This window comes from Myodes glareolus, chromosome 13 (genome assembly GCF_982192425.1).
Source record: "Myodes glareolus chromosome 13, mMyoGla1.1, whole genome shotgun sequence".
NCBI lineage: Eukaryota > Metazoa > Chordata > Mammalia > Rodentia > Cricetidae > Myodes > Myodes glareolus.
This window is the reverse complement of record NC_142038.1, coordinates 75175650-75190669: the sequence shown is the minus strand read 5'-3', so window position 1 is coordinate 75190669 and position 15020 is coordinate 75175650. Positions and strand designations below refer to the sequence as shown.

Here is a 15020-nt window from a genome sequence, read left to right as displayed (position 1 = left end):
ATGTTCTCTCTCTGCCTTTTGCTTAGTTTGGATAGGGTTTGTCTATCTTGTTGATTTTTCTGGAAGAGCCAACTCTTTGTTTCATTGATTCTTTGTATTATTTTCTTTGTTTCTATTTTATTGATTTCAGCCCTCAATTTGATTATTTCCTGCCATCTAGTCCTCCTGGATGATTTTTCTTCTTTTTGTTCTAGAGCTTTCAGATGTGCTGATAAGTTACTAGTGTGAGTCTTTTTCAGCTCCTTTATGTAGGCACTTAGTGCTATGAACTTTCCTCTTAGCACTACTTTCATAGTGTACAATAGATTTGGGTATGTTGTGCATTCATTTTCATTGAATTCTAGGAAGTCTTTAATTTCTTTATTTCTTCCTTGACCCAGGGGTGATTCAGTTAAGCATTGTTCAGTTTCCATGAGTTTGTCAACTTTCTGTAGTTAGTATTGTTGTTGAATTCTGACTTTAAGCCATGATGGTCCAATATGACACAGGGATTTATTCCAATTTATTTTGTACCTATTGAGATACACTTTGTTACCGAGTATATGGTCAGTTTTGGAGAAGGATCTATAATGTGCTAAGAAGAAGGTATATTCTTTTGTGTTTGGGTGAAATGTTCTGTAGATGTCTGTTAAACCCGTTTGAGTCATAACATCTATTAGATTATTTATTTCTCTGTTAAGTTTCTGTCTGGCAGACCTGTCCAGTGGTGCAAGTGGGGTGTTGAAGTCTCCCACTATTAGTATGTGGATCTTGATGTGTGATTTAAGCTTTAATAATGTTCCTCTTCCAATGTGGGTGCCCTTGTATTTGAGACTTCAGAATTGAGACTTCATCTCAATGGATTTTTCCTGTGATCTCTTTTGACTAATTTTAGTTTGAAGTCTATTTTGTTATTTTTAAGGTCATTTTCTTCTGATTCATCTGTGTTGGGATGTTCAGTTCTTGCTGAATGAAGTTCTTGCTGTGTTTGATGGTTCAGTTGTAGAACCACTAGTTTCTGGTGGTGCTGTATTGTTCTTTATGTTGTTGACTGTATTCTTACCCTTTTGTCTACCCATCTCTTCCTCCACAAGCTGGGGACTGTGGCTCCGTTGAACACTCCTTCATGTGTAGGCAGAGGAGAGCCTTAGGTGATCATTCCTCCAAGTGCTTACGGACCCAAGGCTTATATGGCCGTTCCTCCTGGTGTTGGTGGGGCTGAGACTGAGGCTCCAGTGGTCAGATAATTTCTGGAGGCCACTGCTGGTTAGTCTCGGTTCAGTAGTATAAAGTTTTTTGCATACTTACATTCATAAACATATGTGTGTATGTGGGTGTGTGTATATATATTGGTTTTTCGAGACAGGGTTTCTCTGTAGCTTTGGAGCTTGTCCTGGAACTCGCCTTGTAGACCAGGCTGGCCTCGACCTTACAGAGATCCACCTGTCTGACTCCCAAGTGCTGAAATTGAAGGCCTGTGCTGCCACTGCCCAGTATATATTTTTATATTTTATACATATTTATAAATATATAAAAAGTTTACATATATTAAAATGTGAGAAATTTTAATTTTATAATTGTTAATTTTATAAATAATTGTAATGCAGTGGGAAAAAGATTCACAGAGAATTTAGACCTATTTTCTTCTGTGAGCACTGTCTACTCAGAGAAAATACTTAATATTCTTTGTGTTCTTTAGGTAGTGTGATAGTAAAGAGTACTCCATCTTCTTGAAATTCTTAAGAAGATAATTGCAATTTCAAGTTAAAATTATTGCTAAGTTTACATTTAAACACTGGCCATCTCAAAATTTCTTCTCATTTACTCTTTGGACTATTTGGTGTCTAGAGCTTCCATTTCCCAGAGTTTTCCTAAGATTTTCCCCCTCACATAGCATTTTTGCCTACAGCTTTTTAGTCATTACTTAAAACTAGTCCCAAACTGTATTTCTAGGTTTGACTTCTAATGAATCCCAGTCCTGCATTTGTGAATAGTTGTTATATACATTTGTGTTTCAGCAATTTAAAACAGTCATGTCTAACCCAAGTTCCATGTCTTTCCTACTGAGTAATTTCTTATTTTCTCAACCACAGGCATAACTTTTAGAGTTTGGTTTTTCATTTTCACAACTCCCATACTAACTGATTTTCTTCATAGGCAAACTAAGTTTGGGGAACAATATCAAAAGCTCATTCTGACAGATTTATATGTGCTAGACATTCAAATGGGTCTGTTAGTAGGCAGTTAGTGTGTGTAGACTTTAAGCAAGAAATTCAGAGTACTAAGATAATTTGAGGACAGGAAATTAACAGAAAGTAGGTTCTCCATAAAGTGTGACACTGAGTAAGATTACCAAGGTGTTGAAAATAAGTAAAGCAGAAAAGCATTTCGGGTTTCTGACCTCTAGTATATAACAGTTACAGCTTTGGCTGTGGTCCTGCTCTCTAAGTTGCTATGTCCCGTAGGCTGAGTCATCCCTCCAGCATATAGCAACTTAGAGAGCAGAGGTGACCGAGTTAGATGGCTTAGTGAGTCATTGGCGCCTATTTGCCATACCTGACTACTGAGTTGAATCCTTGGGATCTACATGTTAGAAGAGAGAACCAAGTCCCAGGACTTGTTCTATAACCTCCACAGAAATTATGGCACCACAAACATTTATGTACATTAAATGAATAAGTACAATTAAAAAAAAATCCAGGATGGGGAGAAGGAGACCAAGCGCAGATGAACAGAAGTAGCAAAGGAGAGTGAAGTGGTACTCTGGACACAAGGAGGAGGGGAAGGAGCTTCTGCTGCTCTGGAAAGGGAGTGTTTTGTGTACTCACGGTACTCCTTTCCCTAGAGCCCTCTGTGGCATCTTTATAAGTACTGAGACCCAGGTGCAGTCAACTCAGAAAGTTTTCTTTTTCTTTTGTTTTATTCTTGGTTTCTTATGACAGAGTTCCTCTGTGTAGCCCTAGCTGTCCTGGAACTTGCTCTGTAGACCAGTGTAGCTTCAAACTCAGACATCCGCCTGCCTCCGTCTCCCAAGTGCTAGGATTAAAGGTGCACATACCAACTGCCCAGTAAAAAATTTTTCTGCCCCAGTTTTTGTGTTCCCCTGCCACTCCAGATTTCATTATTTTATTATAATTGTAATAACTTATAATTATTATTTCAGTATCCATCTACCCAGTAGCTAAATGAAATGTGAGAAACCAGTTTTTACATGGTTCATTTTTTTAAAGATTTATTTATTATGTTTACAGTGTTCTGCATGCCAGAAGAAGGCACCAGATATCATTATAGATGGTTGTGAGCCACTATTTAGTTGCTGGGAATTGAACTCAGGACCTTTAGAAGAGCAGTCAGTGCTCTTAACCTCTGAGACATCTCTCCAATCCCACATACTTTATTTTTTATTACAATTAAAAATCACAATTTGTAAACATTATTGTTTTGTGACAGACCCAGGTCATGCCAACAAAACTCAATGAGAGTCAACTTCTAACAATGTCAGAATAAATCACAGAAGAATAAAAATTAAAATCTTAATGAAAAGTAGATAGGAATTATTTGCTGTAGTGATAATGACTTGCCTACCATGTGAATGCTGTCTGTAGAGGCTCCCTTATCTAGAACAACACACAAAGCTGGTTCTAGGATGAGATTTAACCTAGGAACCAGAGGTTGGAGTGGGAAGTGGGGGGGGTCATATTTGGCTTTATTTTTCACCTCACTTTTGTGCCTAGTCTGAAGCCTAGAGGTACTGTCCAAAGCATACTTTACATTACTCTCTTTCTCTCTGTCCCTGATCTAAAGCGTTGCTATTTTACCTATTGTGCGCAAGCCTCCTGTATTTTCTACAGAACACCAGGATGGACCAAATTAGATTGATTATACTATGTTTTCAACTGGACGTTCTTGAATGAAAAGATAATTGAATAATCAGTAAGCACATGAAACAAGTATCTAGTGTTCTTGGGCATCAAGTGTTGAATTCACATTTCCTGGGGTGATTAAAAACACTGACAACCAAATATTAGAAAGGGTGAGGAGTGCCGGGAGTCATGTGTGTTGGTGACAGGAGTTAACACAAGTAAGGAAAATAAACCAGTTTCATAATTTCATCATCAGTTTTGTACAGAATTAAATATATATATACCTATCACACCATTTGACTCAGTTATGAATGTATGCCCTAAGAAAAGTAAACATGCAAAAGAGCTGTGCTTATTTTTTATAGGGTTAGGATTGTAGCACTGAAAAGTATATTCATGTTAGTGCCACCTGCAATAACTTAAAAAATGAAAACAGTCTACATTTCCATCAATAAGTAAATACATCAAAACAACATAGGTAAACCTCCAATTTGCTATGCTGGGAAAATAAAAATGATAAAGTAAATTGTAAATTTTTTTAGTATGTAGTTCTAAAACAAGCTATTTGGTGAAAAAACTCAAAGTGGTGTTGGGAGAGGGAGTTAAAGAGAAATATGAGAACATCCCTGTACATGAGAAACAAAGTAATAACAGCAAAGTTGGAAGTGATGGATATTTTTCAATTTTGTCATCAGTTTTCTGATGTAATTCTTTATTCTCTATTTTTTGAATCATAACCTGTTTTAAAGATACATTATACAAATTAATAGGTCAAATAAGTGAGATATACTAAAAGATTATTTCTGTCTCCTGCCAAATAACATCAGGCATGTAGATAGTTCTGTTCTTAAATTTTCATGTGCCAGTTGTGGTGATGTACGCCTTTAATCCCAGCACTGGGAAGCAGACATAGGTGGATCTCTTGAGTTTGAGGCTGCATGATAAGGCCTGGACCCAAATTAATCAATCAGTTAAATACTTCCTGAAATGTAATTTTTAGTTTAGTGTCTCTGAGACAAGATAATCATCACCTTTAATGTAGATAAAAAAAATAAAATTTTAATGAATTGCCTCCCAGGACTCAAATGTGAAAATCAATATAAAGGGAAGTTTGGTGCATGCTATACTTGTTTTTTGTTTTGTTTTTTTCCTAAGCAAGCTGATTATTTCTCGTCAAGTTCTACATCTTGTGACATTCTTGTTTTGTTTACAGTACATGGTGACAAACAAGATGGAGTCAAGCAGAAAGCATTTGTGGAGCCATATTTTAAAGATAAAGAGAGGTAAGTGGGTCTCAATATTACTCATGTGTTTGGAGGTACAATAGAGCTGACTTTGCCAGTCTGTAAGATATTTAATGATTGCTTTGATTAAAATAAAATAATTTACAAGGATACTGAGGCCATCCAAAGCTACATAGTTTAAAAAGAAGAAGAAGATAAAAAGAATCATTTAGAACCAGGCTCACATCTCTAATACCAACACTGGGAGACAGGCAGAACAATTACACATTTGCAACCAGTATGGCCTACACAGACTTTCTCTCACAAAAAAAAAAAAAAAAAAAATCACTTATGGGCCAGGGAGCGTGGGAATATAGCCCAGTGGTGCAGTCTTGCCTGACAGGCACAATGACCTAAGATGATAAAAGCCAGGTACCGCGTGCACATCATTTATTCCAGCACTGGCCAGTAGAGACAGGTGGGTCCAGGGGCTGGTTGGCCAGCCTGTCTAACAGAGATCGCTAAGGTTCAGTTGGAGACCCTGTCTCAAAAAATGAGGGTGAGTGAGTAAGAGGGCCACTTGGATATGATCAAAATACATTGAATGAAATTCTCAGAGAAATAATAAAAAGTGTGGGGAGCAATTGAAGGCATCTGGTGTCCACCTTTGATTTCTACATGTGCCCTCATGGGCAACATGCATATACCCACACCTGCACACACAGTGCCATTTACTTTATACTTGTAAACAAAGAGACTGGAAAATAAGAATACAAATTGTACATAGAAGGAAATTTTTACCAGTATCACTCATTTTCAACAGTAGAAATAGTTTCTTTGCTTTATTGTAACAAATACCTTATTTTTAGTCTATTTCATTTTGAACTTTGGAAATTGTTGAACTATGTTCTCTTAACTTTCACATGTTTAAGACTTTAGGTCACAAGCTAAGGTTGCCATGCATCATTTTTGAGTATTTTTGAATCTTTGGAACAAAAATTTCAGCTTTTTAATTTTGAACTTCAGTGCTACTTTCTGCCTTTTTCACAAAGATTGCAAATTCTGTTACTTTCAGTTAATGGTCTAACTGGCTTTTTTTTTTTTAAAGTAAATTTAGGGGGGCTGGAGAGAAAGCTCGGCAGTTAAGAACACTGACTGCTCTTCAAGAGGACCCTGGTTCAATTTCTAGCACCTACATGACAGCTCACACCTGTCAAGTAACTCCAGCTCCAGGGGATCTGATGATATACATGTGGGCAAAACATCAATGCACATAAAATAAAAATAAATAAATTATTAAGTCAATTTAGGACTTAATACTTATTCTAAAAAACTATGCTTTTTTTTCTTTATGAAGTTCTCAAGATGAGTCACTTCATAAGTTATTCTTCTTAATTACATTTATTTATGTATTGTTAGGAGAGGGCATGAGCATGCCACAGCTGATGTACGGAAATGAGAGGACATCTTGGAGGAGGAGGAGCTCCCCTCCTGCCATACAGGTTGCAGAGATCAGACTCAGGTCAGGTTTGGTAGAAGGTACCCTCACCTGTTGGGCCTTCTCTTCAGCCCAAAATAAAGTCACTCTTCAGCTTTCATTTCTGTTGAGTACTTTAGTAGCCTCAAAGCCAAAATTTTTAATTAATTATTTTTTAAGAGCAGGATTTCATGGTGTAATTTAATTGTATAATACTGGCTGGCCTGATGTAGCGTTCGTGCTATTACATGTATTACGGTCCTGTAGTGCCTGTACTACATGTACTATGGTACTACGCCTGTATCCTACCACCTGCACTACTGGATAGGACTGGATGCTAGCTGGGAAAGGGCTGGAGATTTTAAACATATACACACACACACAGAGACATGGGGACACGGGTCATCCTTGAAACAAGAATGCCCCCTTTATTGTGTTCAGGGACAGCTTATATAGAGATCCTTGACTGATAGCCATGACCCAGCCAAACCCACCAGAAACCACTCTCCTGGCATCAGGAACTCCTCAGGGTCTCTTGCTTAGAGCAGCTGCAAACACAGGAAAGCAACTTGTTTTGCTCAGAGCAGCTGCAAGAATAACAAGTTGTTTACAGGAAATTAAGGGTGTGGGGGGTCCACAGCCCCCAGCAGCCTGAAACTCACTTTGGTAGATTAAACTATTCTCACACTCACAGAGATCTGTCTGCCTTTGTCTTCTGAGTGTTGGGATTAAAGGCCCAACCACCACACCCGGCCTAAAATGAATTTTTATTGATTCCTATGAGTCTAAAAGCACTAACTTGACATTTTGCCATTAAATGTTTAATTATTTTCCTTTATGTGCCACTTCCCCAAAGAAATGGAACCCTAAAATTCCCAAAAAAATGTAAGCAGGCAGGTTTTTTTTTTCTCATAGGTTCATGAGTTTAAGCATCTGATGTGTTTACATTCATTGCATTTAACTTGTTTATAGTAACAGTTCTTGTCCACATACATTTACGACCTCCAGTCCTACCCGAACCATAGGCGGTGCTGACTCCTGTATGCACAGCATTTTATCCTATGCCTCTGAACGTTTTCACCCCATTAAAAAGAAGCATTTTTCTCACATATCCAAATTGTCAGCATCACTGTGTTTGTGCTTGAGAGACATTATTAAATAAACAGGGGTGAGTTGAACACAAGCACCACAGTAGCGCTATGGCCAGTCTGATACCTGAAATGACTGCAGGTGGGTGGCATACACAGATCAGAAATACTGTTTAAAGGGGCTGTTCACATCAGGGGCAAGATGGAGCATGATGGTGCAGGATTCCATTGTATACATACAGAGAACTTCATACATGTAATGGCAGGAGGCGAAGCTGCAAATGAGGAACTACTACAGACAGACTGTCCCATTTTCACCTGTTAGAAGCCTCCTGGATCAAACAGTTGCCTAGACTCCTTTTATAGCTTCCATGATGAAGCCGCAAAATGTCTGGTAGAAGATGTTCTTAGCTGGGGCAGTTTAGAGCACTTGACCCCTCTTCCACAGGGTGAGTTTGGTTCCCAGCAACCATGTCAGGTGACTCACAATTGCCTGGAGCTTCAGCCCTATGGGAAGCGTACATGCTTGCACTATGTCATGTGTGTTTGGATACACTTAAGCAAGTGATGTTAATATAGCTTTTTTTTCTGTTTTATTAGTTTTCCTTTAATTGTATATCCTGAAAATTAGTCGAATTGTAATAATGACTGTCTTCTTTTTTTAGCTGTCATGTGACTGCCATGGCTTGTTCTCTAGCAGTAAACCCTCGTTTCATTCACTGCGAGGCTAGTGCACCTAATGATGCAGTGAATAAAGAGCTTTGTTCTGTGACTTCAAGACAGTCCTAGATTAATACGATGTTACAGAGCAATAGCTTGTAGTTTCAGTGTTTCCTAAGAGAGGCACTAATTTTTCAAGTAAGAGTAGTTTTATTTCTGAAGCTAAGGAAACAGGAAATGGATAAAGGTGGAAGGATGGTAAAGGTCTCAGTGATCTTGTGCTTCTCCTACTGAGAAGTCTAGAAAGCCCTGGTGTACTTGTCTCATTGCTATGATAAATACCTGACAAAAGAAACATGAGAAAGGGAGAGTTTCTTTTGGCTCACAGTTGTAAGATCTCTTCTGTCACGGTTGAGAGGTCACAGCAGCAGGACTTGAGGCAGCTTGTCTTACTGTATCCCCAGTTGGGAAGCAGAGAGCCATAAATGTAGGTGCTTAGCTGTCTTCCTCCAGTCCATGGAATGGTATCCCCCACAGCTAAGATGGGTCTTCATCTCAGCTAATCAGCATTCCTGCTCCTTCATAGGTGTGCCGAGAGACTGTCTCCTAAGTGACTCTAGATTCGGTCAAGTTGGCAGTACTATATATCAGGTCTGGTCAGGGACACAAAGCTTACCAGCTTTTTAAGTGATGCTTTCCTTGAGTCTGCCTTGGATGCCAGTCGTCTAGTGAGTACCCGCTACATGTACTATGCACAGAGGGCAGGATATGGCAAAAATGGATTCTACATATGCCTAGATTTTATAAATTCTTTGACAAAAATATTGTGTAGCAAAATTTTATCCACCCTTTCTTGCTTTCCCTTTTTTAATTCATGCATTACTGTAGAGTTGAGGGTTTTTAAAAGTTAGAATACAGAAGGGACCTCTTACTCAGTGTAGTTGGAAACAGAATAGTTAAAATTTGTTTTGAAGAAAAATTTGTTCCAGTTAAAGAAACATGAGATTCCAATCAAGAAGAGTAGGTGTGTCTCCAAGAAAAATCATTTTTAAAATCATCTATTATGTTTTAGAGTATTTCAGTTCACTGAGAGTGTTTCTATTAGAAACAACATGTGTGTGTATGTATATATCTCAAATTATACATGTGTGTGTAATTTGATATTTATAGTTTTATATATATATATGTCATTTGATAACTCTTCCAGCAGTTGTCTTCATAAAGATATAAATTTGTATGTATTTATGCAAGTCATTAAGCTCAGAAGGGAGCCATTAAGAGGAGAGTCTTAAGGGGTAGGGGAAAGAGAAAGGGTGGACCACCTGTGGCAGGATAGCGGGGGGGGGGGGGGGGCACTTGGCAGAGAAGGGGCCAGTGAGCATAGGGAAAAGATGGCATGGACGAGAACAGTAGAAGAAGGAGACAAATAAAAAATCATACATGAAATGACACAGTGAAACATATTTTGTGTGCTGACTTAAGATTAGTCTAAAATACTTACCAATAGTAGGCCTTTAATAAACACTTGAAAAGAATCTTTTGTTTTCCCAATATACAGAACATTTCATATAGTATGAGTGTTTGGGGATTTTTCTCTTCTGAGTTCTTCTATTTTTTTTAATTCAGATTTTAAACCAGAAATCTTCTAGTAACAAATAGGTTAATTTTAAATTCCTTTTCCCTACAGAGAAAGTAGCATACAGAATTTTCCTCATATTGAGGTAGTTCGGAAAAAAGAAGAGAGAAGGAAATTGCTTGGGCACACATGTAAAGAGTGTGAAATTGTAAGTACTGATATAAACACTTCTTTTGAATTTGATTTTATAGGTCGTAAGTGCATGATTTTAAAATTATAGTTACAGGTTGTAATTATATTCAGAAACTTTCTTTGATCCAGTAATGATAAAAAGAATAAGGAACATACCAGCTAGGACCAGCATCTATTAATTAAATAGATATGAATAAATGAAAGTGAATGCCCCTAACTTGTCTTAGATTGAGTCTGAGGCCTAACTCTAATTCTCTTCTTAAATGCATTTATCTGTTTAATGTGGAGTGGGGCTTAGTGGGCAACAATAACCTGCTGAGCCAGCTTTCAGGTACCCTAACCCTATTATCTTATAACTATCTTAAGACATTATGTGCCATTCTTTTCTGTAGTTACTTGCAAATGCTGATATATCTGTACCATTAGGGAAAATTGATCTTCAATAGGAAATTTTAACATTCATTCTTTTCACTATCAGGAAATAAGGTGTACCCATAACTTTTTAAAGAATCAATACCACTATAGGCCCTATTTTTCTCTGAGATACTTTTTATCACAAAATGTGAAAAATAAGTTTTCCTTCATCTTTAAAATACTTACTCCCCCCCCCCTTTTTTACACTGTCTGCCTTAGGCTGAAGAATCAGTACAAACCATCCTATTAATAAGTTATCCTAGACAGGTTCTTTTTTTATCTTACAACATGCTATTTTTATTTTTTGTCTTACTATAAGCAGTCAGATGCCGTCCTCAACATCTAACTTCCTCATTTAGATTTTTTTAGTAGCTATGCTCTAAAACAATTTGATACTCAAAGCACTTTAAAGTAACATGAAGACATGAATATTACAGTAAGCTCTTGGTGAAAATACGCTCTTAATCACAGCAGGAATATAAACTGTGATATTGTGATAATACATGGTGATGAAAAGCAGCTTGGGAGAGGGCTTGTTTGGCTTACCTTCTGTGTTACAGTCCCTCATGGAAAGAAGTCAGGGCAGGAACTCAAGGCAGTTCTCTAGAGACAGAGACCGTGGAGGGGTGCTGCTTACTGACTTGCTCCACGTGGCTGCTTTCCTATAGAGCCCAGGACTATCATGCCAGGGATGCCACCACCAAGGTGTGAGACCCTCACACATTGATCACTGATTGAGAAAATGCCTTACATCTGGATCTCATGGAGGCATTTCCTCAGCTGAGACTTGTTCCTCTCTGATGACTCTGGCTTGTTTCTGGTTGACACACAAACCAGCAGTGTAACTGACCCTATGTCAGTTTGACACACAAACACATCACTGTTAAGCCACAACCATAGCCAAGATGGTACATTAAACATGATAACATAATAAAATATAAATAACTTTAAAAGTCCCAGTCTTTTTGAAGACAGACACAATGTGCTGTGCCCTCACACATCAGTAGTTAATCAAGAAAATGCTCCCCAGATTTGCCTACAGGTAGTCTGATGGAGACATTTCCACAGTTGAGGTTCCTCTTCCCAGGAGAACGCTTATCAACTACCTGTGTCAAGTTGATAAAATTAAAGCAGCACATCAGTACAAATAAAACCATTTGCTAGTTTTCATAGCACAGTTTCGATCTGCTTTCCTCCTCAGTAGTCAGTTCCTTCACTGCTAATCATCGGAAATGTTATGTACTCCTGCTATCTGTTTACTGTTAAAGAGTTCTTTAAATGGTAAGAATAAATAAAGGCACAACTCCTGTGTTCTTAAATGTAATTTGTAGCTTACTATTTGGAAGTCTATCCCAATGTCTATTCGAAATGTATGGTAAAAGTAGCGAGCACAAATCTCACAAGTGTAAAAACAAATGTATTTTCTACATTTGATTTCTATACTTCAGGACTCAGTCTCTTATATGTCTGAGGTTTGATTTTGTTTCCTAATTTTGTTTGGTTTTGAGGAGAAGATTCTAGTTACTATGCTTCTTTCATGTGTGAATAACTTATCTTTCATTAAGTCCCACAGAGTCTACCTTCATAAAATTCCCCTTGACCTTTACTTACTATCTCTACTACCAATACCTGCTACATACCCAGGCACTATCTTACCCTGGACTGTTGAAGTACTCTGCCTTTCTTAATACACTTCACCTTTTAGAGCATAAGCAAAAGACAGTCCTCATACCTGCTAACCTCTATAGTCTTCCTTTATGTCCTTACCTCTTATTAAACACGATGGTCTTTTGTAGTTGGAGATCATTCATTTGTTCCCGGCTGCCCAGACTTGAAATAATCACACAGAAATTATATTATTTGCAATACTATTTGGCCAATCTACTTAAGCGTATTGCTAGCTAGCTCTCATATCTTGAATTAACCCATTTCCATTAATCTGTGTATTACCACATGGCTGTGGCTTACTGGGTAAAATTTCATCCTGTGTTTGTCTCTGGAAGATATATAGCCAGCCTGGCTATATTCTGTTAAGCCATTGGGCCAAAAGCAGCTTCTTTATTAACCAATAAAAGCAACACATAGACAGAAGGACTTCCCACACCGGTCTTTTGTGTTTTTTCCTAATGATCTTTTAGAATAGAAGTTAAATCATGCCAGTACCTTTCAGTGTCCTCTCAGCTTACCACAGGCCCAGGGTTGGCAACTGTTAGCACAGACGTCTGTTGATAAAAGAAGGCTGTGTTGATTCACGCTGTGATATAAGCTCCTTTTCTCATTCATGAATCAAGCACTGTCTTATTATCATTATTATTACAATATCAGTATTATTTCCTTTGAATGTTTAATTAAACAAATAGCTTTTTAGCTTCTAGTTTGTAATCAGTAAACATAACACTGTTTATTATTCCCTGTCATTGTTAGTACTATGCAGATATGCCAGCAGAAGAAAGAGAAAAGAAGTTGGCTTCCTGCTCCCGACACCGGTTTCGCTACATTCCACCCAGCACACCAGAGAATTTCTGGGAAGTTGGTTTTCCTTCTACTCAGACATGTCTGGAAAGGGGTAGGGTTATAGATTTTAGTATTTTAGATTTTTTTTTAAAAGTCTGATTGTTAACCCTTTTCTCTCTAACTCTATCTTGTACTGCACATTAGGTGCTGATTCTGCAACATACTAGTGAATTCCTGAGTTGTAAAGATTTTCCACTGCTGTGTTAATTTATTTGAGATTAGACATTGTTTATAATGTCCTTAATGGAACTGTGTATTATGAGCTTTGACATTCAGATTCATCCTGTCAAGATGACTTATAAGTAAATAAATCTTAAAAGGTTAGAATGTTGGCATGCCCCCAGTTCCTTCAAATTTGACAGTTACATTTAATATGCATCATCAAAGCTAGTTTTTAAAGTTTTAAATAGTAATTTTTCTCACTGTCACTGATAGCACAGCACTAAAAAAAATTGGGTATACTGAGTTTTTATGAAAAAGGATACACTTTCAGAGAAACTTTGTATATTTAACTGTAAGAAAGAAATGCACAAGGTCATTGACATTGTTTCTCCTGGTTATTGCATAGAATCAGATAAGGTGGCTACACTGATTGTTTGCCCTGCTAGCCTGGCCCAGAGCACCATCCTCCATTGAAAATTACATGATTGGAGATTCCTAGGGAGAATCTGAATGGTATGGAGAACATAGAGGTGTCTCACTGAATAGAATAACTACCACAAAAGACTTTGAGGAGAATCACCTGGAATTTGTAATAATAGTAGAGTTTGGGTTTAGCATTGTGGCCCCATATACAACCTATTGGAGCAATATAGAGGAACTCCTGAGAACGCTGATCTTAGTTAGGCAGAACTAGGGCATGGTTCTCATACCTTCCAGTTTTGTCAACTTTGTTTAGCAAGTGATGTGTTTTCCGCAGGTCTCCACCCTCACCTGGGAAGTCAGTGTAGTAGAAGTGCTTTAAGGAACATGAGAACTCTGAGGTGGTGAACAGGGAGCATTTTATAAATGTTTGCTGCTCTTTTTTCTCTTGGTATAAATGAGCAGACTTGATGCCAAGTAGTGAAATCATTCACCAGCATCACAAAGCTAAAACTCAGAAGTACTTAGGCATTAAACAAGTTAGATGTGTGGTGAATATATGTTGAAAGGATGCTGTTGTTTTCGTTGTTTGGATTAGTTTTGTGTTTTAAGATAGGGTTTCATGAAGCCCAGACTGGCTTTGAACTCCAGATCCTCCTGCCTTGGCTTCCTCAGTGCTGAGGCTGCAAACAGCCACCATGCACATCTGTGCGAAAAGAAGTGCATGTTAATAATGTACTGATCTAAATTCATAATTTGTTTTTCAGGTTACATCAAGGAAGATCTTGATCTTTGCCCTCGTCCCAAAAGACGGCAGCCTTACAATGCAGTGTTTTCTCCAAAGGGCAAGGAACAGAGGACCTAGATGTTTGAGTCAAAGCAGAGCAGATGACCTGTGGGGTTTTTTTTTTTTAGTTATTTATAGTTAAAGTTGTAATAAACATTGATCTTTGATTTTTTTGATCTTCTATAAATTGATTTATAAATGAGTTTTCTATTAAAAATATTTCAAGCAACATTTACCTACTATACAAATAGCTATTTTAAAATGTGGATGTGTTTACTTATTGCTGTGGGTTTTTTTTGTTTGTTTGTTTTTGTTTTGTCTTTTGTGCCTTTAAACAATAAGGCATTTTATTTTTCAGTCTAACTCAAGGGTTATTTACTTTTGTCCTAGGGTTTCTGTGGCTGTAAGAGATACCATGATCATGGCAACTCTTTTTTTTTTTTTTTCATGGCAACTCTTTTAAAGGAAAACGTTTCATTGGGGCTAGCTTAGTTCAGAGGTCTAGTCCATTATTGTCATGGTGGGATGCATGGTGGTGTATGAGCAGACATGATGTTGGAGAAGATTCAATCTATATCCTGATGAGCAGGCAGCAGGGAAAGAGTGCCACACTGGACTTGAGCATTTGAGACTTCAAAGGCTGCTCCCCAATGACACACTTTTTC

General features: G+C 37.7%; 1 protein-coding gene across 3 annotated transcripts in view; it reads left to right on the top strand.

The window, feature by feature from the left end:
* Rbbp8 (RB binding protein 8, endonuclease) overlaps window positions 1–14586 on the top strand; it is a 95968-nt gene extending 81382 nt beyond the window's left edge. For all 3 annotated transcript variants that reach the window (XM_085676319.2, XM_048447974.3, XM_048447973.3), the window contains 4 exons: window positions 5056–5125; window positions 9978–10074; window positions 12897–13038; window positions 14336–14586. In XM_085676319.2, coding sequence (XP_085532445.2) covers window positions 5056–5125; window positions 9978–10074; window positions 12897–13038; window positions 14336–14433 — 407 coding nt within the window. In that variant the 3' untranslated portion in view covers window positions 14434–14586. The remainder of the gene's footprint in view (window positions 1–5055; window positions 5126–9977; window positions 10075–12896; window positions 13039–14335) is intronic.
* The last annotated feature ends 434 nt before the right edge of the window (window positions 14587–15020 follow it).